This window comes from Lissotriton vulgaris, chromosome 1_1 (assembly GCF_964263255.1).
Source record: "Lissotriton vulgaris chromosome 1_1, aLisVul1.2, whole genome shotgun sequence".
Lineage (NCBI taxonomy): Eukaryota > Metazoa > Chordata > Amphibia > Caudata > Salamandridae > Lissotriton > Lissotriton vulgaris.
Genome location: NC_141685.1, coordinates 737104848 through 737131997, shown reverse-complemented (window position 1 = coordinate 737131997; position 27150 = coordinate 737104848). Strand labels below are relative to the sequence as shown.

Sequence of the window (27150 nt, the reverse complement as noted above, 5' to 3'; positions counted from 1 at the left end):
TACACTGCAAAACAACACGGAGCGTGTGAGCCAGAGGAGACAACATGCGCGTGCGCATCGTTTGTGCGTGCGCACACATGGTTTGCCTCCCTTCGCTAGCAAAACCGACAACAATAGAGTCTCGCCAAGGTGAAGCAACGCATGCACCGCGTTCGCCAGGTGAGACCTAAAAAGGGAAAAAATGGTAGAGAATATAACATCTGTTCTTGCAGGACACCAAGAGGTCAAACCAATCACGGACTTGTAAAATGCCCTAACAAATCTTTATCGCTTATAAATAAATAGCTTGCATCTCAAGTATAAATACAAGTTACACCAGTAACAAACGACGAAAAGGTATGACTCTGAAGACCTGTCTTTGACTGAAGCATCTTAATGCTTCGTCAGCTTGACTCCCAAAAAGATGGGCACCATCAAGTGGTATGTCCGCCAAAGCTGAATGGACAGCCTCAGAGAAACCTGAAGATGCCAACCAAGCCCGAAAACCTTAATGCCACTGCATTATCAACAGAGTCCGTAGTGTCCATCCAACACCTTATGGTAAGCCTGGCAGCCTGCTGACCATCCTTAATCAAATCACCAATCTCTGGGAGAAGTTTATCTGGAAGAGATGTCAACATGTTATGTAGTCAATTCCATAAAGCATGGGAATATTGCCCCAGCACACAAGCTGTATTTGTGGATCTCAAGGCTGAATTTGCAGAAGCAAAGATGTGCTTACCACATACATCACGACTCCTAGTCTCCTTACCACCCACTGGATTCTTAGGTATAGCATCTGCATCCTGTGAAGAAGTCACAACCTAGGTCACCAAGCCTTGTGTGGAAGGATGTCTCAGAAGACAAACCGGGTCCCCAGGCACAGGCAGGTGTCTATGTGCAATATCTCAGTCCACTGATGCCCTTGACTCAGGCCTGGGTCAAGTACCTAATAAAATATCAAAAAGAGCCTCCCAAACTGAAGAACAGGTTCTTCCTCTATTTGTCCCTGAAAAAGGACCTCAATCAAAGGGTGTGTGGACCTTTGCACCGTAGGAAGTGAAAAGTTTAAAACTGTAGCCACTTTCCTTAGAATGTCTGCAAAGGAGGAACTTGCCTCCTTAGCAAGGCCAGGAAGAGAGAACAACCTTTAAGCTGGTGAAGAATCCAGGCCACTAGCCTCTCCCAGAGCAGACAATCAGCTCTCCTCCATCTGAAGTTCATTAATGTCGGAAATGGGATGAAAGGGCCCTGCCTCAATCGACACTGGCTGTCTTTCCACAACATCTTCCTGAGAAAGAATCAAAACCTGCATAGCCCCCTCAGTCTGAATTATCGACTCAACATTCGACATCATAAGACGCCTACACAGAGGAGAAGAAGCAACTTTGACCAATGCCGCCGTCACTGTCGGACTCAGCTGATTGAAGTCCAGTGTCGTAAGTCAAGATCTTGAAGGACTGTGGACCTGCGCAGACCCATCGACTCAACCGTCACCGATGGCAAACCCTCCAACGCACCCTACTCACCTCCTTGAGGCCTAAAGGCGCTCCAGAGGTAGATAGGGTCCCAAAGAGGAGGTGCAAGGAATTATAATATTCTATCATCTGAGCCATTGACGCCTGGCTCCCAGAAACACTGGGAGGCGCGGTGCAGTCAGGTATGGCCTCCACAAACATCGAGCAGGAGCAGCCATGGGAGACAGTCTCCATGCAATGATGTCCGAGAATTCTGCGACTTCACCCTTCCCTCACCTTTTGACTTCCCTGGAGAACGATGTCCTCCAGAATGCCTTCAGCTCCAAGACTGACCCCGCAATTGATCTTCCCAAGACGATGACGAGGCTGGGAAGTCTTTGAGGATCATGACACACACGTTGCCATCAACTTCAAACGTCACTCCTTTACGACTTTGGTTTTAGTTTCTTGTAGGAGCCACAATCCTCTGGGTTCTTGGTGCTCGCCTAAACACCACATGCAAATTTCATGTTGGTCCGTCACCAATATATGTCGGCTATAAGACCCACAAGGTTTGAAACCTGAAGATATTAGAAAAAGGCACACTGTTCCTCCGACATCAATTGTTGTAGCAGTTAAAAAAAGAAAAAAATCGACCCGAGGAACTGCTTCTCTGGATCCACGTTACAGCAGGGAAAAAACACACTGACATCCGCGAGCTGAAGGGGACTTATATGGCTACACTGACATGACCGGAGTAGATGTCATCGCGGAGCCATATGACACTGTCTCCCAGCATACAGAGGTACTGCGGAAATTTTTTGGGCTCCAGACTGGTGCCTGGGGCGAATTCAAAAGTTAATTAATCTGCAGCTAGATGTCTTTATCAGATGCTAAGGATTAGCTGCTTGTCCCGCAACTTTTTTTACTAGAGGCATCCATGAGTTTGGACTCCATTTCTGGTGGTGGCGCTTCTCCAGTTGTTTGGGAGTTAGCTCTTTTCCTAGCATTGTACACCACTAAAGAGTCTGGGGTTAATTGACCTCTAATAAAAATGGGGTCTGTTGGTGGTGTTTTGCATTTCTCATCAATGCGTGGAGTAATTATCCTTGATTTGACAGGCTGCTCATCTGATGGAAGTGTCAAACCTTTGAGGAGTGGTAAATATTGTGCCCCTCTTTGTGCAGTTGACAAAGTTTCAAAGAAGATATCTTCCGCTATTAAGTTCTTATATAAAGGTACCTGAAGAAAAGTGGCAGCTCTTGCTAAGAGATCCTGATAAGCTGTGTTGCATCAGCTTATCAGGATCTCACAGCAAGAGCGGCCACTTTTCCGGTGGTGATGGACAGCTGGGATAAAAATCAGGATCAGTGGCAGCATGAGGGTCAATATTATAATTATTCCAAGGTTTCCTCTGGTTGTGTCTCATCTGGGATATCCAAATCATCTTCGACTGTTGACTGAGGAGACATTCTACCTGATTCAGACAATTGTGGTGAGTGGTTGAACAGGAATGCCCAAGGCCTCCTCAATACTTAACTTCTTTTTGGGAGATGTTTTTTTTTTATGGCTGTACCAGAAGTTTCTGTGTTCCAAGCGGAATTTGAAGTGTTTTCTGTTTTAGACTAAGTTTTTGATGAAACTGTTCGAGGATTGGCTCAGGGGTACCTTTCAAATGAAGCATTTTGGTGGTGGAAGCTTTGTCTTTGATGGAGGAATATCAGAATCCGAAAAAACAAGTATTTTTTTAGTGCCTAGACCTTAGACCAAGGTGCTGTGGTCTCGGACGGAAGGAATATGGAGGCCACTACTGTAGGCAGAACTATCGGAGTCGAGATGGAGGGTGAGGCTTCTGAGTCATATTTTTGGTGCATGCATGAGCAGTTTTTGTTGTGAAGGCTGAGGATTTGGTTTTCGGAGCAGGTCTAGAATTACTCACTGTATGTTGTTTCTGTACTGGCTGAAGAGTGGCCCAGTCCTTTTCTGACTGAGACTCGGAATCATGGATGGAAAGTGATTCTTCCTGTGCCGCTGAAGCCTCTTCTTCATCTTGTTCACTGAAGATATCAGAGACTTACAGTGTTCACACATGTCCTCTTGATGTTTGGGCAAGAGGCATAAGTTGCATACGGGATGTTGGTCGGTGTAAGGGTATTTGGAGTGGCATTTCGTACAGAAACGGACCGCATTCCATTAGCAGGTCATTCTCAAGTTCGTTGGAAATGGAGAAGTGTTGCCTGGTCGGGTGTGGCCCGTAGGCCAAGGGAACAAGCCAAAAACCCAAACGGAAAGTCCAAGTATGGGAGGTAATAAGTTACTGATTGAGATAATACCATCGAGAGATAGAACGGACCGAAAATGGGCCGAAGGAGACTTGAACCAGAGTGCGAGATACTACATCCGAACCAGTTGCCGGAGAAAAACAATCTGAAGATGCAGTTGATGACCACGCGCAGTATTACCAAGAAGAGGAGGCACTCTGTCTTGTGACTTGAAAAAAACTTCTTGGAACAAAAACAATGTATGTGAAGTCCAAAACGAGATGGCGGACTTATGCAAAGCTATTGTATCTACAGCACAAATGCTTCAAACAGTGTTTTTTGGGTGACAGTGTCTGGACCTTCCTGAGATAGCCCCACAGCCATGGAACCCATAGACAAAGTCGCAGTGGAAGCTAGGGTCAAGACTGATTTGCATATGGCTGGGTGAGCACGGTGAGCACAAAAACAATGGATTAGGACCATATCTTTGTACTGGGGTGAATGCATGACATCAAGTGTTCTTCTTGTTTACCTCTAAGCTACAGCTGAACCTGTTGTAACCTGGAGACCAGCAGACCAGTGGCAATTAGGCCTGCAATGGACTCCCCCTGCTGTAGCACTGACAGAGTCTTAAGGCAGGAGACAACCCCAGAACTTTGTGGACCCCAAGAGAACTCAGCACATCTCTTCAGCATCTCAGCAAACTTCATCCCCAGCATCAAGACCACATCTTGGCTGGACCGCTTTAACATAGGTAAACTGTCCGGATGGACCAGAGTGGTCATGTGACTGGCCCCCAGCCAGTGTCAATGGTCCAAGAGTATTCCAACAGCTGTTTTAACCCATTGGCTACCAACCACTTGTTTATTGCAGCCAACCAATTAAAGTCAAAATATTTTCCTTACCTTTGAAAAATTAAATGCCTAGTTGCCCTCAATAGATTTTTGTTGCTCTGGTGTTCAAATTAAGATAAAAATACACAATTTTTATAAATTGGTGACAGGCTTTTATTGTGTTGTACCTCCCAGTTATTAACTGTTTTGGTACTTCTAAATGCTTTACACTTCTTGCTTGAAACAAGCCTGACTGCTCTGTGCTACTAAGGGCTGCACAAAGTTTTTTTTTTACTTGGTAAGGTCTCACAACCACACCACATAATAATAGACTTTCCTACACATAAAATCATGAAAAACTAAACTGGGTGGAGATATATGTAATGCACGGAAATTAGCATCGCTGTGTACAGGGAAAAATGTGTAAGCACATGGAACCCCTCTTTCTTTAGAGAATGATTAAATTGCACCCCTCCCTTTAGGATTACTGATTCACAAAAAAAGTGCATGGTGGAGGTATAGGCCTAGGTACAGATCCAGGTATCAGCAGCTCACAAGCCATGGATAAAAAACTGAAAATAGGTATATCCAGAGTTTTCCTAACCTTCCTTCTCTTCATCCATCCCCTTTTTTACTCTATACCTACTGATCCTTTGGGAGAAGGCATGGAGGACATTTGGCAATTTGAATTTCAAAAGCACTGGAGAAGTAATATATTGTGTAATGAAAGAAGAAAAAAGGGTTAATACCATATTAGGATGCAGGAACATGGTGGGCGACCTCATTCACACGGTATGGGACTGTACAGTCCTCCAGCCGTTATGGAAAGAAGTAGGAGACATGTCAGGAACTGTCAAAAGATGCTTAATCAACCTATCCCCAAAGTAGCATTTGTCCACCTGGTAGATGGTGAGGAACACATTCATCCTGAGGGAGTCCTCATTAAACTGGGTTGGGCAATAGTGAAAAGGGACAATGCATGCATCCAACGCCGGGAAAGAGCCCCGCCGATGGGAGCTTGGAGGGCGGAGATAGACTCATGTGGTATACACGTTAAACAATTTATGAGTCCCAGGAATGCCTGGGAAAAAAACGGCAAATCTGGGAGGCATGAAAAAGATAGAGAAGGGGTGGACTGACTCCCTCAGAAGAAAAAGACATAACCAAATCAGGGACCAGGCCGACATGACCATTCAAATGCATGAGGACCAACTATGTCCAAGCAACATACATACAAGCCGTAAGGTGTTTGTGATGGTACTGTATTTACATTCAAACTCAATAAAATGGTTACTTTACGAAAATAATACAATTGTAAAACATTGTTTGCTTCAACTGCTAAACACTCCTGGATTTCTGGGCTCTGTTATTATAGCATTACCCAACCTATACAGCACATCACTGGGTTCCAAGGCATTACGACATAACATCCAAACTTGCACTCCTAGCACTCATGGGAGAGCAGCCCTGGATACCTCCACTCCATCACTACAGAACAGCTTTTCACATGTGCCATTTCCCACTAATAATATGGAAACAAGAGTGGTTAGTTACTTTTCATCCATGCGGCTTCGCATCTTCTTGAGTTTCTGCATGATGCTACTGGTTTCACTGCCAGAGATGGACACCGGGGAAGGGCTGCGGCTCTGCTGTTCTGTCCTGACAGGACTTGAGGGAGTGCTAAGTCTGGGTTCAGGCTCACTAGAAAGATCCTGCGTCAAATAAAAAAAAAGTTGGTGTATCATATAGAAATAGAGAGAACACATCATATAAGGCAAGACAGAGTGATACAGAACACCAGAAAGCTCACAGATAGATTTAGGACTGTTGATTTCCAAGAGGTATGCATTACTTAATTTGAGTGGTCAACTAAATACAGAAATTCCTCAGCTAAAAATTATTTTTTTTAAACATTCGGTTATCTTTTGTTGGTAGGTACCCTGCAACGAGCTCTTGTGTGTATGTAAAAATACTTGGCATAGAGTACTAGTAGTTTTGCATGCAAATTGAATCCCTCAAGATCAGTGTACAGACAAGAATATATTATGGTAAAATAGTTGCTTCTCTACTTTTCATAAAACAAGTACCTAGCCTCAAACAAAGACTACTTCAGACTAAGCAGAAGACCTCTAGCCACAGAGAAGCCAAATTCGAATGCCTGCTGCTATTTTCCCTTATTTTTAGGGTTGAGGAGGCAATCCGTGAAGCTGGTGAGGTAGCAGTCTTCTGACTAAGCCACCCCCACCCCAATCCCAAGCAGCAAAGGGACCGACCATACTTGGGGGCAAATTAATTTTCAGCCTTTAACCTTCACTGAGTGGTGGGGTTGGGTCCGATTGGGTCCAGGATCTCCATGAACATCCCCCACCAAGGGCAGGGAAAATAGAAGATGCCATTTTGGGGTACTGTGCTGCAACTGAGGGACTGCACCATCCCCAGGCACATATAGTGCAAAGAGGGGTACCACTGGAATGGGGACGATCTCCAGTTTCCAATCACACTCTTCTAAAGGAATTCACCACTAGACAAAAAGGATCAGATGTTTGTTTAAGTGGGGTGCTGCCTCCCCACCTACTCCCCCTCAACCCCTATGTAGTGCAAAATCATTATGTCATTTTCTCTTCCCGAATAGGGCTGTGTGTGTGGGGGTAAGGAGAAGAAGAGGACTGATCCAGCACAAGTCTCACTGATTGCTTTGCCAACCCTAAAGGTGATGGAAAATAGTGACTGACATTTTGAATTTCGTTAAGAATAAAGGGTTCCCAGTAAGGGAGGGAAGTGTATTATAGCAACTAATTGGTTAAATCAAATAAACATAAATTACATCCATAATGTTTTATTCACATTATAGGAAACAAGCAACAAACATGTATTCACACATTGCAGTTGTATTGGTGCCCCTGAGGGTATGGGGGACGTGCAGTCACGACTGCACGTCCCCCATACCCTCAGGGGCACCAATACAACTGCAATGTGTGAATACATGTTTGTTGCTTGTTTCCTATAATGTGAATAAAACATTATGGATGTAATTTATGTTTATTTGATTTAACCAATTAGTTGCTATAATACACTTCCCTCCCTTACTGGGACCCCTTTATTCTTAACACTATACTACCCAGGTCCCAGTGACTTTATTGGGTTAACCCTCTCCTGTTATACTATACTTCGTGCAGACGCTGTCTGCGAGGTTTTTCCATTTTAGAATTTAATTCTACACTCCAGGGTATCCACACATCATGGTCGAACGTGAACTATTGTCCTATTCTGAGGATTATATAGACAAGCTCCTCGAGAATCCCGACCATATCTTTTTAGCTACTGACCTACCTACTATAGACTTTAGTTTGAAAGATAAAATCCAACGCTTAGAACGATTGGAAAAGAAATTGATCCGCACCCGCTGGCACGGACATCTACTCACGAAATATCTTAAAGAGAATATTATTCCCATTGGCCTACAGATAAAGATTGAACCAGCTATCTTTGTTGAAGTTCCCAAATTTAGAGAAGGGTTTAGCCACATATCGAACAACTGCTCTCGCCATTGGATGGTGCTTGGGATAGAGACAGCTGCCCAGCAGATCCAATTACTGACCAGTGAAATCAAATCACTCAGAGCTGAGATTGCTGCGGATGCCAACCTCGCAGGTGCAAAAGAAACCCTCAACAACCTGGAAGCTACTTTGAAAGACTTTGATCTCACCACCGGAAACTAGAGAAACTCGCCAGAGACATTAGACTATATGATAAAAAGAAAACATATCCATATCTTCAAGACGACTACTATAAACAAGATCAACAGGGCCGTTTTACTAACAGGGGCCGAGGTGGCTTCCGGGGTAGAAGAAACTACACCACCTTCTCCGATTCTTCTTATAGTTCTGAAGGCGAGCAGGAATTCGCAGGTCCGAGACGTCCATTTAACTATCAAGACTACGGATATCAGTCACCTCAATACGTACCTTTTTTAGGACAGCGTTCCGCACCATGGCGACCTCCGAGAGGAAGAGGCAACTACTCCAACAGAGGCCAAACACGTGGACAGAACCAGAACACCACCAATTGGGATACCGGACGTGGTCAATCTCAAAAACAGGTCCACTTCCAACCAGAACAGCACGGAGAGAGAACCACACGGAACAAAACTTATCGCTGGTAAGGGATACTTCTACCACCAATCCCATTGTTAACATCTCTCAGTATACTCTGAACGAACACGAACAACGCGCATTGAGCAAAGGGCTATCATATGTCCCTACGAACAGACCGGATCCCTTCACAGTTCGCACGGAACTTTTCAAATTCTTCAGAAAGGTGAGGCTCAAGTATTTCTTCAGAAACACTGGACCATACAAAAATCCCTCTACCACTGGTCTGAGAACTCCCTCCACCTTCGTTCCACCTTCCTGCACTATGACGAATAAAATTTTGGCATATGAAGCAGTTGTTTGGAGAGATGTAAATTCATCACTACTTGAAAAAACCTACATCAAATACAATACTAGCAAGACCGAAAAAGCTGCCCTTCAATCGCTGGCTAATAATACAGAGGTTGTGATCAAACCTGCTGATAAGGGCGGTGCGATTGTGATTCAAGATGTCAAAAAGTATGAATCCGAAATACAACGACAACTCATGGATGGGGTCAGTTATCATAAACTACGATCTGACCCTTCACAGTCAATAGCAATGGAGATTCTTGAAATAACTCAACTCGGACTCGACCAAGGGTTTCTTTCTAAAAATGAATTTGAATATCTGAATCAACAACACCCTCGCCTGGCAACGATTTATACACTGCCTAAAATTCATAAAAACATGACTGACCCACCGGGACGCCCTATAGTTTCGGGCTACGGCTCTATATTAGAACCACTAGGAAGATACATAGATTTTTTCCTAAAACCCCTGGCAGAGGCTACACGAACATACTTGAGAGACACTTCACAGACAATCAATCTGGTTGAAAACTTACCATTTGATCCTCTCACACAGCTACTGGCCACGTGTGATGTGGTATCGCTTTATACCAGCATCCCTCAAGAGGAAGCCTTAGCAGTCATTACGAGGTATCTACAGCTAAGACCGGCACCTATGCAGGTACCAACTGAATTTATCACAGCTCTACTACGGATTGCAATGACAAAAAATTTCTTTACATTCAAAAAAGAATTTTTTCTACAGACCCAAGGAGTAGCAATGGGGGCTCCTTTTGCTCCAGATGTAGCCATCCTATATATGGCAGCTTTTGAAGACAACAGTGTATTGAACATTGATAATCCCTTCCGAGACCATCTACATTTATGGGTTCGTTATATTGACGACATCTTAATAATCTGGAATGGTGATCCCATCTCATTTACTGACTTTCACGTCTGGCTGAACCAACAGTCACCCCATTTACAGTTTACCATCAAATCAGACAATCAAAGTATAGATTTCCTGGATATTACCATCTACCACCATTCAGGCCTACTTCTAACAACCCTCTATAGAAAACCGTCGGAAAGGAACTCCCTACTCCAGTACAACAGTCATCACCCCCGGGCACTAAGGGGCAATCTTCCCTTTGGCCAGTTCTTGCGTATACGCAGGAACTGCTCCATCAAAGAACATTACTTGCAACAATCAGAAGACTTATTTGACCGTTTGAAAGCACGTGGATATCCCAAAAGACTGATCACGAAAGCCCGTAAAAGAGCCTGGTGCTACCCTTGTGAGGAACTTCTAAAAAGAAAGGACTCCACCACCGATCAGACAGATCGCATTGTATGCGTCACGACATTCTCTACCAAGAGTAACCAAATTAAGAAAATTGTCAACCATCACTGGCAACTGATTGCGGATGACATCAAGCACCCTGACAAGCCACTTCATGACTTCAGAAAATCGAGAAGTGTTAAGGACTATGTGGTACGCTCTCTGCTGCCCACAAAGAAGGAACCCACCATCAGGTCTCTCTGGAATCTCCAACCAGTTACCGGCCACTTCAAATGCGGCCACTGCAAAGCCTGCAATACTACTGTTCAGACGAAGGAGTTTCAGTACAACCAGAGTAAAATCCAGCTGAAAACTTTAACCAACTGCAATACTTCAGCCGTGATATATGCCATTATCTGTCCATGCAACCTCATCTATATTGGCCAAACCCAACAAAAGATCAAACAACGTATTCTACAACACATGAGTAGAATCAGATGGGAAGTGGTGGGTGCACCCCTTGTAGACCATTTTAGATCAGCAGCACACCCACCAGAAAGCCTAAAATGGGTAGTAATTGAAAATGCCACTCTGGGTCCTAGGGGAGGCAATATCACAACTATTCTGAATATCAGGGAACTAAAATGGATGTTTTTCTTTGACTCAATTCAGTCAGGTCTAAATGAACAGGATAGTTCCTCTTCTCAATTGACAACCCTAACTTAATTCTCTACCTAAACCCCGTTTGACTTTGTTCTGGTTACTTTTTGTACTAATATAAGTCTCAGGTAGATCGACACTGCTTTTACCATCATGTGACAGGTACGCAGCATGTTTATGTTGAAAATCCAATCCTTGATTACACATTGCATAATTGTTATCTGACATATATGGTTTGATATCTCCCTCTGTCCCATAGACATAACTCATGTTTGGGTGATGCTCTTCCATCATTTATGTATGTTATTGACCGATTGATGCTGCCTTTACCGTCTTGGGACAGGTACGCAGTACACCTATGCATCTAAAGACTACTATTATGCTTTGTAATTTTTTGAACGTCTTCGTCTTAAAAACAATGCCTCACTACTATGTGATAGGCATGTCATGCTATGTGAATTCTGCCCCTCCTATCTTCCAATGGCCTACCCACTAAGTATAACCAAATCTTCTCTGTATTGACCGATTGATGCTGCCTTTACCGTCTTGAGACAGGTACGCAGTACATCAATGCATTTAACAATTACTAAGATGTTCTGTTAGTTTCTGAATGCCTTCGTTTTAACCACAATGCCTTACCACTGTGTGATAGGCATGTCATGCGGATGTGAATTCTGCCCCCCCCAACCTCCCAATGGCCCACGCATTCATTTTAAGCCATTCTTCTCTATATTTCCACAATTTAGAGTAACTCTACCGGACCCTTTTGGTTTCCAACCAACACATCCCGATTTATTTACAATAATGCACCCGAAGAGAATTATATTCATGAGGAATTGTCCGTCTTGAATTTTAATACTTTGTATAACAATTGAATCCGTTCGGGTCACCTCAGCGATCTAAGACTTTCATAGTCTTTCTTCCTTTACTACTGCCATGTGACCCCCTGTCACTGTGACAACTAACGCTCCAGGAAGTTCGGCGTTCTCCTCGAGGCAGCCGTGAGAGACGCGGAAACTTCCTACGATCGGTAAGCTCGCCGATCACTGGCCCTTAACAACACTAAGCGTAACAATGTCGCTTCCGACTTTGCTGTAACTCTGGACTCCATCTCCCCCTTAGGATACGATTCCAGAATAACACGGACGTTATCCTCTTAGACTCGGGGACATTGTGAAGTTATCTACGCTAATCGGTAAGCCTTTCTACCCACTGAATTCTCACCCTGAGCAACTACACCTTGACTGGCCATACTTGAATAATCTTCCCTTTATACAGATACGTAGAGTGGTCCCCCCCGTGCCCAGTGTTCGGATCCATTCGCCCTACCCTATCGGGATATCAGACTTTACTTATCAAGTAAGTCTGATTTATTTCTTGTTACTATGATGTCCATAAATCTAGTTTAAACTATAGTTCTAATTAGTTTGTTCGCGATTTTTCTCAGGATTGAATACCTCCCATTGATTCCTGTTCTGATCTCTAACCAGAAATACTGATTGATTCAGGTAATGCCTTTTCTTTCATGTGTCTTACCCTCATATTCCCCTTTTCGATTCAGACAACGTTAAATATGGCACTAAATTGGAATTATTATTTTTCTAACTAGGATTGTTTGCCCCACTACCCCTCCTCCGTCCTGAAGAAGACCCTCATGCAAGGATTCCATTAAATCCTGCCTTATCTGGGTCGAAACGTCGACATACCCCCTGACCTATAACACAGCCTCCTCCTACCCACTACTCCTGTACATTAAGGATAATGGGGCATGTGTAACTTGAATCATTGGTTTAAACTGTGACCGCTTTTCTACTTATCTTACATTGAATTTGTACTAATGTTTGATAGATACGTGTTTTTATTTGTCACAATCCCTTCCCACACTACCCTCACGACTGCACGTCCCCCATACCCTCAGGGGCACCAACACAACTGCAATGTGTGAATACATGTTTGTTGCTTGTTTCCTATAATGTGAATAAAACATTATGGATGTAATTTATGTTTATTTGATTTAACCAATTAGTTGCTATAATACACTTCCCTCCCTTACTGGGACCCCTTTATTCTTAACGCTATACTACCCAGGTCCCAGTGACTTTATTGGGTTAACCCTCTCCTGTTATACTACGACATTTTGAATTTGGCTTCTCTGCACCCAGGGGACTTCTGCTGATCCATGAGCAAATATAAAATGTGTCCCAACTACTCGGTCAGGTAAATTTTCCCCATAAAATGTAATCCTCTTACATAAAAGAACACAGGAGTCTGTGCCCTAATTGTTTTTTGACTTTTGATCACATTCCTCAGATGTAGAGTATTGCTTTGTTGGTTAATTGATTACTGTATTTCCGCTGCCCTGCCCTATTGATTAGTGTTTTGCAAGGTGAATTATATTTTTATAATAAACAAAGAAGGGGGTTCCCCGAGGATTGCTTAGTGATATGGCAGGAGATTGGGGGGAAGAAACCAATGAAAAGAAAAGGAGAGTACCCTGCCTCAGGATAAATAGGCCCTAATTAAAGGGTCCAAAGGATATACATGGAGGGGTGATTCACCTAGAGTTTGACACGAACCATCACAATTAAATGGTCAAATTGAATAGGCTATACAATTCATGATGAAAAATATATATTTTTATTATTTTTTGTTTTCTAATCACATAGATAAAAAAGATTTTTTCATTATTTCAGTATGTCGATAGTGCATATATACCATAAATAAAACAGACAATTTTCTACAGACAATAGACATAAGGGAAATTTGTCCCACCCAGTAAAGGCCAATGTTTTATAGGCACCGTCTCATTCACACTCACTCCCCACTCTAACTAAACAAATATCATACATCATTCATTCTATCATTCAGTTTTTCTACTCCTTGCAAGTACAACACAACGATGGTTCCTGTGCTGAAAATGTCAAGATGTTATTCCAGATAGGTGGTTTTGACTATAGGTCCTGATGTAAAATGGACCGTAGCTGTGTTTCTGGAGACATACGCCGACGCGCGTTTCGGTGACAAGCCAAAGCGGCAGCACCTTCGTCAGGGCAAGGGGCAGTTTACTGGGGCGGACACAATAATAAAATTCTGGTTTTTACTTTCTTTGCTCAAAGGATTTCAGGCGTCAGACGACTTCTTCACACGTGGACGGTCGTAGAAACCGAGGGTGGTATAAAAAACCAGGCTTCAACCTATTTAGATTCGCATTTGGTCGGTACCCAACGTGTCGTTTTGATATCCTTCTCCTTTTCAGGGGATAATATGAGGCCGCGTGCTAGTATATCGCACTTACGCCAGAAAGGTTTTTTTTAAAGTCGTAAGGCTCAAAAAAGGTCACGTCTCTCCTTTTCCAAGAACACCGGCTAAACAATTAATATATTTGTCTCTGGCATACCTTTAGACAACAGAGGTATTTTCATAACCCACACAGGGTTCCGATGGTATAGGACTTTGGTATTTTTCTAATGGCCCATTGCGCAGCAGTTTCGAAGGGGGATAAGATAGCCTCAATTCTATATTTGTCTGCAGCGGTACCTTCGTTTCACTGGTAGTTGTTCTTCGAGTGGTGTTCCGCCGACCTAACCTGCCGGCCAAAGGAGGGAGGTCCCTCCTTTGGCCGGCAGGTTAGGTCGGCGGAACACCACTCGAAATATAGAATTGAGGCTATCTTATCCCCCTTCGAAACTGCTGCGCAATGGGCCATTAGAAAAATACCAAAGTCCTATACCATCGGAACCCTGTGTGGGTTATGAAAATACCTCTGTTGTCTAAAGGTATGCCAGAGACAAATATATTAATTGTTTAGCCGGTGTTCTTGGAAAAGGAGAGACGTGACCTTTTTTGAGCCTTACGACTTTAAAAAAAACCTTTCTGGCGTAAGTGCGATATACTAGCACGCGGCCTCATATTATCCCCTGAAAAGGAGAAGGATATCAAAACGACACGTTGGGTACCGACCAAATGCGAATCTAAATAGGTTGAAGCCTGGTTTTTTATACCACCCTCGGTTTCTACGACCGTCCACGTGTGAAGAAGTCGTCTGACGCCTGAAATCCTTTGAGCAAAGAAAGTAAAAACCAGAATTTTATTATTGTGTCCGCCCCAGTAAACTGCCCCTTGCCCTGACGAAGGTGCTGCCGCTTTGGCTTGTCACCGAAACGCGCGTCGGCGTATGTCTCCAGAAACACAGCTACGGTCCATTTTACATCAGGACCTATAGTCAAAACCACCTATCTGGAATAACATCTTGACATTTTCAGCACAGGAACCATCGTTGTGTTGTACTTGCAAGGAGTAGAAAAACTGAATGATAGAATGAATGATGTATGATATTTGTTTAGTTAGAGTGGGGAGTGAGTGTGAATGAGACGGTGTCTATAAAACATTGGCCTTTACTGGGTGGGACAAATTTCCCTTATGTCTATTGTCTGTAGAAAATTGTCTGTTTTATTTATGGTATATATGCACTATCGACATACTGAAATAATGAAAAAATCTTTTTTATCTATGTGATTAGAAAACAAAAAATAATAAAAATATATATTTTTCATCATGAATTGTATAGCCTATTCAATTTGACCATTTAATTGTGATGGTTCGTGTCAAACTCTAGGTGAATCACCCCTCCATGTATATCCTTTGGACCCTTTAATTAGGGCCTATTTATCCTGAGGCAGGGTACTCTCCTTTTCTTTTCATTGAATTATATTTTTATCCCTTCATTTTGTCCTGTAGATTCTATTACTCAGGAGCAAAGCCTGTGTTCTTGAAGTGATTCAAAGTATGTTGTAAAATTCATTGACGCCTTCCAATATTTAATTAAACTAATTATATTTTTTCTACTTCTGTAGTCCACTCTCACTTGCACTTCATTGCATTTTTATTTTCTCGCCATATCTGTGCATTAACAGCTCTATAAGCTCTCCACTCTACCTAGCACAAAGAAATGGAGGAGTATAATTCTAGATAAGAAAAAGATGTGAATTCCGATGTTGCTGCCTAGGCCTTAAGAGAAATTAATTGAAGACAGCTCAAAGACCGGTTCTAATCCTGAAACAGTACCTAAAAGAAAATCATGGATCGGAATTTCGAAGTGATTTTTCAGCTGGTAGCATTCTATCAGATGATTCTGAAGAATATGGCCATGCAGCAGAGCAGAACAGTCGTGCTGTCACTTCACAGGCATAATCTGTGCCACTGAGAGAGCGTGGCAATGTGGCATAATCCAGAGTGCAAACAGGAATCACACAAAGCACAGTAAGGGTTTCCCTTGCACGCTAATGAACAAGTTACTTACCTTCGGTAACGCTTTTTCTGGTAGATACAGTATCTGCCTGTGGATTCCTCACCTTGTGAATATCCCCCTGCGCCAGCAACGCTCGGAAAATTCTTTGTAGCACGCTGGCGTGGACGACGTCATAGGAGCACGGCATCGCGCGCGACTCCGTCTGATGCCACCGACTCCTTATTAGGCCTACGTCGGCGTGATGACATCACTTCCGCCCTTTTTTCCGTGCCTTCGAGGCACCCGGACGGACCAAGGACAGAAGATATATACATATACACTGTACACAGTACATAAAAACCTTTACAAAAATTGTACACACACAGTGTGTAACTAAGGTTCTTAAATCAAACATAATTTTCAAACATAGATATGCATACAAATACATAAATACAAGTATAGCAGAGCGGACAACGGGGAGGCGGGTGGGTCAGTGAGGAATCCACAGGCAGATACTTTATCTACCAGAAAAAGCGTTACCGAAGGTAAGTAACTTGTTCTTCTGATAGATACATCTGCCTTGTGGATTCCTCACCTTGTGAATAGAGTCCCACAGCAGTCCCCACTCCCGGAGGAGGGTGTCCACTCTGCTATACCAGAAAATTTTGGAGTACAGAGCGCACCAAGTGGCTGTCCCTCCTCACCTCGGTATCTAAGCAGTAGTGCTTTGCGAAAGTGTGGAGGGAGGCCCAAGTCGCAGCTCTGCAAATGTCCTCAACAGGAACACCTCTAGACAAGGCGGATGTTGCAGACTTTGCTCTAGTTGAATGAGCTCTGATACCCCTCAGGAGGGTCCTTACCCGCCAGAGAGTAGCAAATCTTGATGCACAGGATTATCCATCTGGAAAGTGTGCGCTTGTGCACCGCTCTGCCCTTTTTGCAGCCAGTAAAACCCACGAAGAGCTGATCATCCATACGATAGTCTTTAGTCCTATCGAGATAGAAACCGACTGCTCTCTTAGGGTCCAAGCGATGAAGCCTCTCCTCCTCCTTGGAAGGGTGAGGGAGAGGATAGAAGGTAGGAAGGGTAATGGATTGTCCTAGATGGAAGGAAGTTACCACCTTAGGGAGAAAAGCAGCCCTGGTCCTGAGTACCATTTGTTCAGCATGCATAGTCAAGAATGGGGGCTTGGAACTAAGAGCTTGAAGCTCACTTACCCTCCTTGCCGAGGTAATTGGAACCAAGAAGACCGTTTTAAATGATAAAAGCCTCATGGGACACTTGTGCAAGGGTTCGAAGGGAGAACCCATCAAATAGGTTAAAACAAGATTCAAATCCCAATGAGGAACAATAAAAGGTGTAGGAGGGAACTTATTAGTAAGACCCTTCAAAAATCTCAAAACCACAGGAGACTTAAAAGGAGAAGGCTGATTCGGCAAACAGAGAAATGCCGATAAAGCAGAAAGGTAACCCTTGACTGTGGCAACAGCAAAACCTTGCTGCGCCAGAGAAAGAGCAAACTGTAAAATGTGAGACAATTGAGCCTTCAAAGGGTCAACCACCCTTTCCCCACACCAAGAGACAAATTTAGACCACCTATAAGAATAGATGGACTTAGTGGAGTCACGCCTGGCAGAAAGAATGACGTCCACCACATCGTGAGGGAGAGAAAATGAATTCAAGTTGCCCGTTCAATCTCCAGGCATGAAGGTGTAATGTCTGGAGGTGGGGTTGTAGAACCTGCCCCTCCATCTGAGAGAGGAGGTCTGCCCTGAAAGGGAGACGGAGCGGCGGGTGAGAGGAGAGGTGGAGAAGATCCGTGTACCACACCCTTCTTGGCCAATCCGGGGTAATCAATATGACTTGGGCCCGGTCTTGGCGAATCTTCCTCAGAACCCGAGGAATCAAAGGTATGGGAGGAAATGAGTAAAGGAGTTGTGAGCCCCAACTCAACTGAAACGCGTCCCCCAAGGCTCCGTGCATCGGATACTGGAGACTGCAGAATGACGGGCAGTGAGCGTTCTCGTGAGTGGCAAACAGCTCCACCTGAGGAGTTCCCCACGTCCGAAAGACGTGACGAACCACCTCTGGGTGAAGCCTCCACTCGTGATCGGCCTAGAACCGCCGACTGAGACTGTCTGCACGTATGTTCAGGACTCCGGCCAGGTGATTTGCCATCAGACAAATCTGATGGTCCTGAACCCAGGACCAGAGTCGCAGAGCCTCTCTGCAGAGACACCACTACCCCACTCCTCACTATTTGTTGATATACCACATTGCGGTTGTATTGTCCGTCAGGACCTGAACTGGCTGACCGCGAAGGGAAGGGAGGAAGGCCTTGAGCGCCAGACGTATTGCCCGGAATTCTAGAAGGTTGATGTGAAGCAACCTTTCCTCTGGAGACCAAAGACCCTTGACCTCCAGATCCCCCAGATGTGCACCCCACCCTAGAGTGGATGCATCCGTTATCACCGTGGCCACCGGAGGAGGTCGTTGAAAAGGCTTTCCTCGAGACAGATTACCTTCCACGCTGCACCAAGACAGATCCGCTGCAGTTTCTCTGGAGATCCTGACTGACTCCCTGAGATCTCCGTTGTGCTGATACCACTGCCTGCGGAGGCACCACTGGAGTGCCCTCATGTGCTGGCGTGCATGATTGACCAACAGAATGCAAGAAGCCATCAGACCGAGCAGGCGAAGAACCTTCAGGACTGGAACGACCGCTCCATTGCAAAACAAGGGAATCATTTCCTGTATGTCGCGAATCCTTTGAGGAGGAGGGCATGCACGACACACAGTTGTGTCCAGTACCGCACCTATGAACAGGTTGCGCTGGGAGGGCACCAGGTGAGATTTGGGTACATTTATCGAAAAACCCAACCTGTGTAAGAACGGAGTTGTCTCCTGCAGATGACGGAGCACTGTCTCTGGAGATTCCGCTTTGATCAGCCAATCGTTCAGGTACGGGAATACTGCAAGCCCCGACCTTCTGAGATGTGCCGCCACCACAGCCATCACCTTGGTGAAAAGTCGAGGCGCAGTAGTAAGCCCAAACGGAAGGACCGCAAACTGGTAGTGATGCAATCTCACCGTAAAACGGAGATATTTTCTGTGCGACTTCAGAATGGGGATGTGAAAATACGCATCCTGCAAGTCGAGCGACACCATCTAGTCTTCTTCCATCAGCGCTTGAAGAACCTGTGCAAGAGTGAGCATTTTGAACTTCTCCTATTTGAGATAGACGTTCAAAATCCTGAGGTCCAGGATTGGACGTAACCTGCCATCCTTCTTGGGGATCAGGAAATACTAGGAGTAGCACCCCTGACCCCTTTCCTGCTCTGGAACCACCTCTATCGCACCTTTTGTGAACAGTGCCAGGACTTCTTCCTGCAGGAAAAGCAGGTGGTCCTCCGAACAATAACCTTGGCAAGGAGGGTAATTCAGAGGGAACTCATGAAAAGGAAGTGCATACCCATTTTCTACAAGATTGAGAACAAAAAGATCTGATGTAACCGATTCCCAATCCTGTAGAAAATGAGTAAGCCGACGCCCCACTGGAACCGCATGATCCGGAATGGCGGATCTAGGGCTGCTTTGCTGCTGCGGGTGGGGGATGATTTTTAGAGAAGGAAGTAGAGGAGGAGGAGGCTTGGCGTCCAAGAGCACGACTCTTTTGTTTTTTGCTGGCCTTGTTTATAGTGACGAAAAGTGGATCTACAAAATTCCCTAAACTTCCTGGTGGTAGGGCCTCTAGCCTGCAGGCCCAAAGATCTTGCGGTCGCCCGGCTATCTTTGAACCTCTCCAACGCAACATCCACTTTTTTACACAAGAGGCCAGTTCCGTCAAATTGTAAGTCTATTAGAGTAGACTGTACATCTGCGCAAAATTCAGAAGACTTAAGCCATGCGGCTCTTCTCGTGGCAACAGTAGAGCCCATTATCCTGGCCACAGAGTCTGTCGTGTCCATGCCACTCTGAATAACCTGGCGGGCCGCTGCCTGAGTAGCAGAGACTACTTAATTGAAGTTCTTCCGATCTTCCTCTGGAAGCTTAGTTGACAACTGCTTCACAGAGTCCATCAATGCATGAATATATCTCCCCAGCAGGCAAGTAGCATTGGTTGATTTAAGAGCCATGCTACCCGAGGAGAAAATCTTTTTTTGCAGACTGGTCCAATTTTTTAGATTCTTTGTCTGCTGGCACCTGTGGAAAAGAACCTGCAGACCTTTTGGAACAAGCGGCCTGCACAACCAGACTTTCCGGTGAAAGATGCGAAGACAGAAACTCAGGGTCACCAGGTGCCACCCTATAACGTCTTCCCACAGACCTCGATACCGCAGCAGTCAATGGTCTCTTCCATACCTCCATTATTGGCTCAGTCAAAGCTTCAGTGAATGGGAGTGTAGGCTCTATAATCGAGGAAGGCGAATGCAAAACCTCCGTGAGGATGTTGGCTTGAACTCAACGGTAGGTAAAGTCAGATTAAGAAGCTCTGCAGCCTTCTTAATGACGACATGGTAGGGTGCCACGTCCTTAGGTGGTGCATCAGAAACTGATGGCAAACCCAACTCAGGAGAGCGTTCCAGGCCACTAGCACTATGTAGGTCCTCAAAACAGTCCCCTTGATCCGGAAGCTCTCCTTCCTCTTGTTGGAAGGTGGATATCTGACTATGGTTGCCCCCAACTTTTTGCCTAGTGTTTAGCTGGTTTTTCGACTTAGTTGACCTGGGGCCCTGCTATTCAGAACCCCAGGCCTACTGCTCTCTCTGTAAAATGGATTCCATGTACTATAGGTACATATCTAATTGGATACTGAGTCACCTTATCAGCCCCTGTACAGTGTACCTAAGGTACCCAGGGCATAGGTGCTTTCAGGGCCTACCAACGGCTGCAGCATGTACTATGCCACCCCTGGCTGGCCATCCAAATCTGACACAACTGGCTGATCAGTCAGCTGGGGCAAGGTGGTGTAATCACCCTTTGCTTTAGATATAGTATCCCTATATCTAACCCTAAAATGGACACATAATCTCCTATCAGTCACTCCTATGGCAGGCCTTATCAATCCTGAAGGCAGAGTGCTTGGAATTATGTGAGATGGTGCTCTAGCATTAGCGGAGCCTGTCTGCAGCTTTCGGAACCAAGTCCTTTAGCTGTTTCCATGATAACGCTATACCATATACTCTTAAGTGCATTATAATCCTCGCGGTTATTGCTAACTTTGGTATAGCATTATCAAAACATGTCGAGTAAGGTGTCATACGAAATGGAATACTACCCACTCGCCAATTCTGGCGATGGGGGTAGCATTCCACCCTTCTAGAGGGACACGACATGTAAGTAACTGTGAACCCCGGTTAAAGTTAACTCGAGCCTCAGGATCACAAAATGGATGCTGCCACCACAGACACAAGTCTGACCTCCTGCTGCTGGGAGTCCTTCCAGCGAGGGAGGCTTGGACAAAGGGTTTCCTGCCTTGGGAGGTGCTAGCAACACCCCAGACAGGATTTTGTGTATTAGGTAGGACAGGGCTGAAAGAAATGAGACATGCTTGGGGCACACAAGGTGTCCCTGTGCATACACCGGTCTAAACCAGTTCCTGGGGCTCTCCAGCCCCAGCTCTGGCGCAAGACCGGACAAAGGATAGGGGGTGTAACCACCCCCCTTACTGGTCCCCCCCTGAGGAGGGACCTAGTCGTAATACAGCCCCCTTTATCCGGATAAAGGTAGGAGCTGGTCCCATTCCAAATGAGATTATCCTGAACAACATTACAAGAAGAAACTCTGGACTTCGACGTTCTGCTCCACAGAAGACTGAAGAAATCTCCCTTGTGGGCAAGGAGTGTCCACCCTGCACAAGCAGGCACCATCAGCGTCCAGCGGCTTCCCATTGTCGTCTTCCCTCGAGGATAAAGACTTCAGAGCCCGACGAGACCCGGATTCCCAGACCTCTCCGACCTCTACCTACATCTGCAGCACAGCTGAGATCCGTGGGTGCGACGAGACACGTGGGACCGGCCATCTTGAAAGAAACAGCACTTCGCTCTAGCACGACATCTGAGGTAACCTCGTCCAAGTGCTTTGGGGACTGAGAAGCCCCGACCCCGAGCAGCTCCTGCCCCAAAGACCAGCCCTCCAGCATCCACGAGATCTGCGTGGGGCCCTTCTGCCTGTTTGCTGCTCGACGCTTTGTCTGGTCACTTGCCGGCTGGCTAGTGACCTCCTAGATGACGAACCTTGAAATCTTCACTACTGGTCTGGTTGCTCCAGACTGGCCCTTGCTCCCTTCCAAAAGAGGAGCACCCAGGACCCTCCTGGTCCACTCCATACGCCGTTTCCACTCACCGCGTGGGTTGGCTTTGCCAAGGTCTGTTGACTCCAAATCCGGATCCGACACCACCGACAGCGAGAGCCTGCGTGGGACAGCTCGTGCCTTCATCCTGGTGGTCGAAGACACCACCTGGTCCACGTGGCTGCAGAGACAAGCGTCCACTCTCACCTGATCGCGACTACGACATCTGGTTCCACTCCTGGTTCCACTCCAGTCACTGGCTAGTGACTTTGGACATTGTCCCCTCTGCTTTCAGGTTCTCGTCTTCACTGATCCACCCTTGGATCACACCGGACATCTTCCTCCTGATCGCCTGCAGGATCTTTTCTTCCAGGCTCCATAGACTTCAACGCCGGAACCCGACACGACTTCGCATCTATGCACCCGCAGCCTGTGGGTGAGGTAACAAGAGCATTTCGGTGCTCAAGGGTAGATTGACTCTCCTAGTGTCCAGTTCCACAGTCGTTTTAGTCCTACATAGTCAGGATTGTCCATACTCACCTTTTACTTGATCTGTACTGTCCATAGAAACTGTTACGCATCTCGCGTGTGAGTTCACACTCTGCATACGTGTTCCGTGGGCCTCCTTTCCTGCTCTTGAACCACCTCTATCGCACCTTTTGTGAACAGTGCCAGGACTTCTTCCTGCAGGAAAAGCAGGTGGTCCTCCGAACAATAACCTTGGCAAGGAGGGTAATTCAGAGGGAACTCATGAAAAGGAAGTGCATACCCATTTTCTACAAGATTGAGAACCCAAAGGTCTGATGTAACCGATTCCCAATCCTGTAGAAAATGAGTAAGCCGACGCCCCACTGGAACCGCATGATCCGGAATGGCGGATCTAGGGCTGCTTTGCTGCTGCGGGTGGGGGATGATTGTTAGAGAAGGAAGTAGAGGAGGAGGAGGCTTGGCGTCCACGAGCACGACTCTTTTGTGTTTTGCTGGCCTTGTTTATAGTGACGAAAAGTGGATCTACCAAATTCCCTAAACTTCCTGGTGGTAGAGCCTCTAGCCTGCAGGCCCAAAGATCTTGCCGTCGCCCAGCTATCTTTGAACCTCTCCAACGTTACATCCACTTTTTTACAAAAGAGGCCAGTTCCGTCAAATTGTAAGTCTATTAGAGTAGACTGTACATCTGCGCAAAATTCAGAAGACTTAAGCCATGCGGCTCTTCTCGTGGCAACAGTAGAGCCCATTATCCTGGCCACAGAGTCCGTCGTGTCCATGCCACTCTGAATAACCTGGCGGGCCGCTGCCTGAGTATCAGAGACTACTTAATTGAAGTTCTTCCGATCTTCCTCTGGAAGCTTAGTTGACAACTGTTTCACAGGAGTCCATCAATGCATGAATATATCTCCCCAGCAGGCAAGTAGCATTGGTTGATTTAAGAGCCATGCTACCCGAGGAGAAAATCTTTTTTTGCAGACTGGTCCAATTTTGGATCACACCGGACATCTTCCTCCTGATCGCCTGCAGGATCTTTTCTTCCAGGCTCCATAGACTTCAATGCAGGAACCCGACACGACTTCGCATCTATGCTCCCGCAGCCTGTGGGTGAGGTAACAAGAGCATTTCGGCGCTCAAGGGTAGATTGACTCTCCTAGTGTCCAGTTCCACAGTCGTTTTAGTCCTACATAGTCAGGATTGTCCGTACTCACCTTTTACTTGAACTGTACTGTCCATAGAAACTGTTACGCATCTCGCGTGTGAGTTCACACTCTGCATACGTGTTCCGTGGGCCTCCTATTACTTACCTAAAGTTAGTGTAGTGTGGTCCCAGCGATCCTACAGCCTCTGGACAGCTCCATTCCTTTTATCGACTTTCACATTCCACTTACTTAGTATATGGTTTGTCGTGCCCCTAGGGCACCATTGTAATTTGTGCAATTTAAATGTATTTTTCCTAAGAGATTGTCATGTGCTTAGCCCTCTGATCTCATAAAGAGTTCAGAGGTGTATGTTAGTTAATAAATATATTGTTTATTTTCATAACAACCTGTGTAGTGTCCTTTCACTTGGTATTCAAGGGGTTATTTGTGGTAAAACAGCTGGCTTCACATACCAAAAGAGTTTAGCCTAAGACTGCTTTGTCCATGCTACCATTAAGATAGCTGGTCTATAAGGTTGACTTACAACCAATCACCATATGGGTTGTTTGGACTGATACAAGGTGATCACTAGAACTAGTGAGCATCATATATCGGGCAACTTCTCACACCTCTGCTTCAGGATCTTCGTACTCCTTTTCCTCCAAGAGGCGTTGAGCTCTGCGCCTCGACCACTCCAGACGAATCGAAGTCGTCGGATCCGGTGACGACTCCGTCGGAGCCGGCGTCGAACGAGGAGCCGGGACAGCTGGAGGACGAGAATCTCGAACCGGCGTCGTACCTCGATCCAGTTCTCGAGGTAGCTCCGGAGCCGGCGAAGCCGTGTGCGGAGTCGATGACCTCGGCGGCGCCGTACCGAGCCAAGGTGTATAAGGCGTCCGCATAAACGTCATAAATGGTGCCGGAGCGTAAGCTTGAGGGACACCCAAGTTAAAAGACAATGGACCCATGGGACCAGCCGGTGCACCAGAGGGGTACATTGCCCTTGAATAAACACCAAACATGGCATTTAGGAAATGCGAGGGGTCCTGTCCAGGACCAGGGAAGGGAGGGTACGAACCCATCGGCTGCTCCGAAGGAGGCTGCTCCGGCATAGTTTCTTCCTGGCCCTCTTGATACTATGGGTTTACCACTGGAGTCAGTGCCCGAGGAATCTCCTCGTCTTCCTCATGCGCCGAAGAATGGCGCGGATTCGGTTCCTGCTCCGGATCCAGAGAAACCTCACGAGATGGCTCAGTTGAAGGTGACACGAAGTCCTTGTGATGTTTACGAGACTTCCTCTTCGAATCCGAAGACTCTTTGCCAGAGTGATGTCTTGAGCTGTGCTTCCTCCTCTTGTGCTTCTTCTTCAAGGAGCCCGAAGCCTGAACCGAAGCAGACTTCGATCTGGACCTCGACCTCACTCTGGACCTCGGCCTCGAAGCCGATCTCGACCTCGACTTCGATCGCGACTTCTGCTTTGACCTCGAATGTCTAGATGTTGACCTTGCAGACCTTCCAGCTTCTTTTCCTTTCACCTTGGCCAGCAGAAGTTTCACCTCACGTTCTCGTACAGCCTTTGGGTTCATCTTGAAGCAGGATCAGCAGCTCTTGACATCATGGTCCGATCCAAGACACCACAAACAATCGTCGTGCGGATCGGTAATCAACATCATCCTAGCACATGATCTGCACTGTTTGAAGCCCGTCTTCCTCGACGACATCCTCGACGAAGAACAGACACTCGACAGAGAAACAGTAACACAAAATAGTAACAAGTTACTATCTGAATCACGGAAGATCCCAGAAACCGTTAGCGTCGACGACGCGGAAAAAAGGGAACTGATGTCATCACGCTGACGTAGGCCTAATAAGGAGTCGGTGACGTCAGACAGAGTCGCTCGCGATGAACAAGTTACTTACCTTCGGTAACGATATATCTGTAAGAAACATTAGTTAGTGTTAGATTCCTTACCTTAGAATATCCCCAGGCGTCAGTCTGGATCCGGAAACTTTTGCGTAGCAGTACCCCTGCACGTCGGTAGGCGTCGTCTGCAGGCGTCCTCTGCGGCTCCGCGTCCGTCGTCGGCGTGGTGCGCTGTGATGACGTCGCTGGAGTATATAGACGCCACCTCCGCGCGCTGACGTCAGTTCTTTGTACACAGCTTTTCCGCGCCAGGAGACGCAGAGCCATGAGAGAACCAACACTGGTGCCATGTAAAACTAGGGCCCTGAAAGGGATGTCCTTAACCCTAGGTATCAGTTCGCAGAACGGGGAGGATGGGTGGGTTCGGTGAGGAATCTAACACTAACTAATGTTTCTTACAGATATATCGTTACCGAAGGTAAGTAACTTGTTCATCTGAAAGAAACACGTTAGTGTTAGATTCCTTACCTTAGAATACATACCCCAGCAATACCAACCCCGGTGGTGGGTCTGCGAACCAATACAAAACTACACCAGAAAGTCCTGGAGGACAGAACGGCCAAAGAAGCCATCCCTCCGGACTTGACTGTCCAGGCAGTAGTGCCTCGCAAAGGTGTGCAGCGAGGCCCACGTAGCCGCTTGGCAAATGTCCCGCAAGGGGACTCCCCGGCCCAGGGCAGTAGTAGCCGCCGTGGCCCGAGTGGAATGGGCCCTCAGCCCAACAGGAGGCACCTTCCGAGCCAAGGAGTAGCACGCTTTGATGCAGAGGACGACCCATCGAGAGATGGTTCGTTTACAAACCGCCCGTCCCTTCTTCGCACCCACGTAGCCAACAAACAGTTGGTCATCCACCCAGAACTGGCGAGTGCGATCCATGTAAAATGAAAGCGCACGTTTTGGGTCCAGACGATGGAGCCGCTCTTCATCCTTTGAAGGATGCGGAGGCGGGAAGAAGGAAGGGAGGGTGATGGACTGCCCGATGTGAAAGGCCGAAACAACCTTGGGCAGGAAAGAAGGTCTAGTCCTCAGAACCACCTTGTCAGGATGAATGGACAGGAAAGGAGGTTGGACAGAAAGAGCCTGGAGCTCACTCACCCTCCTGGCAGAGGTGATGGCAACCAGGAAAGCCGTCTTTAAAGTCAGGAGACGAAGAGGACAAGAATGAAGGGGCTCAAAGGGAGCACA

The 27150-nt window shown here is 46.2% G+C and overlaps 1 protein-coding gene across 2 annotated transcripts in view; it reads right to left on the bottom strand.

Annotated features, from left to right (window-relative positions):
• Positions 1–27150, bottom strand: part of CEP350 (centrosomal protein 350) — a 1459870-nt gene that overhangs the window by 438243 nt on the left and 994477 nt on the right. For both annotated transcript variants that reach the window (XM_086955422.1, XM_086955428.1), the window contains exon 27: positions 6085–6242. In XM_086955422.1, coding sequence (XP_086811548.1) covers positions 6085–6242 — 158 coding nt within the window. The remainder of the gene's footprint in view (positions 1–6084; positions 6243–27150) is intronic.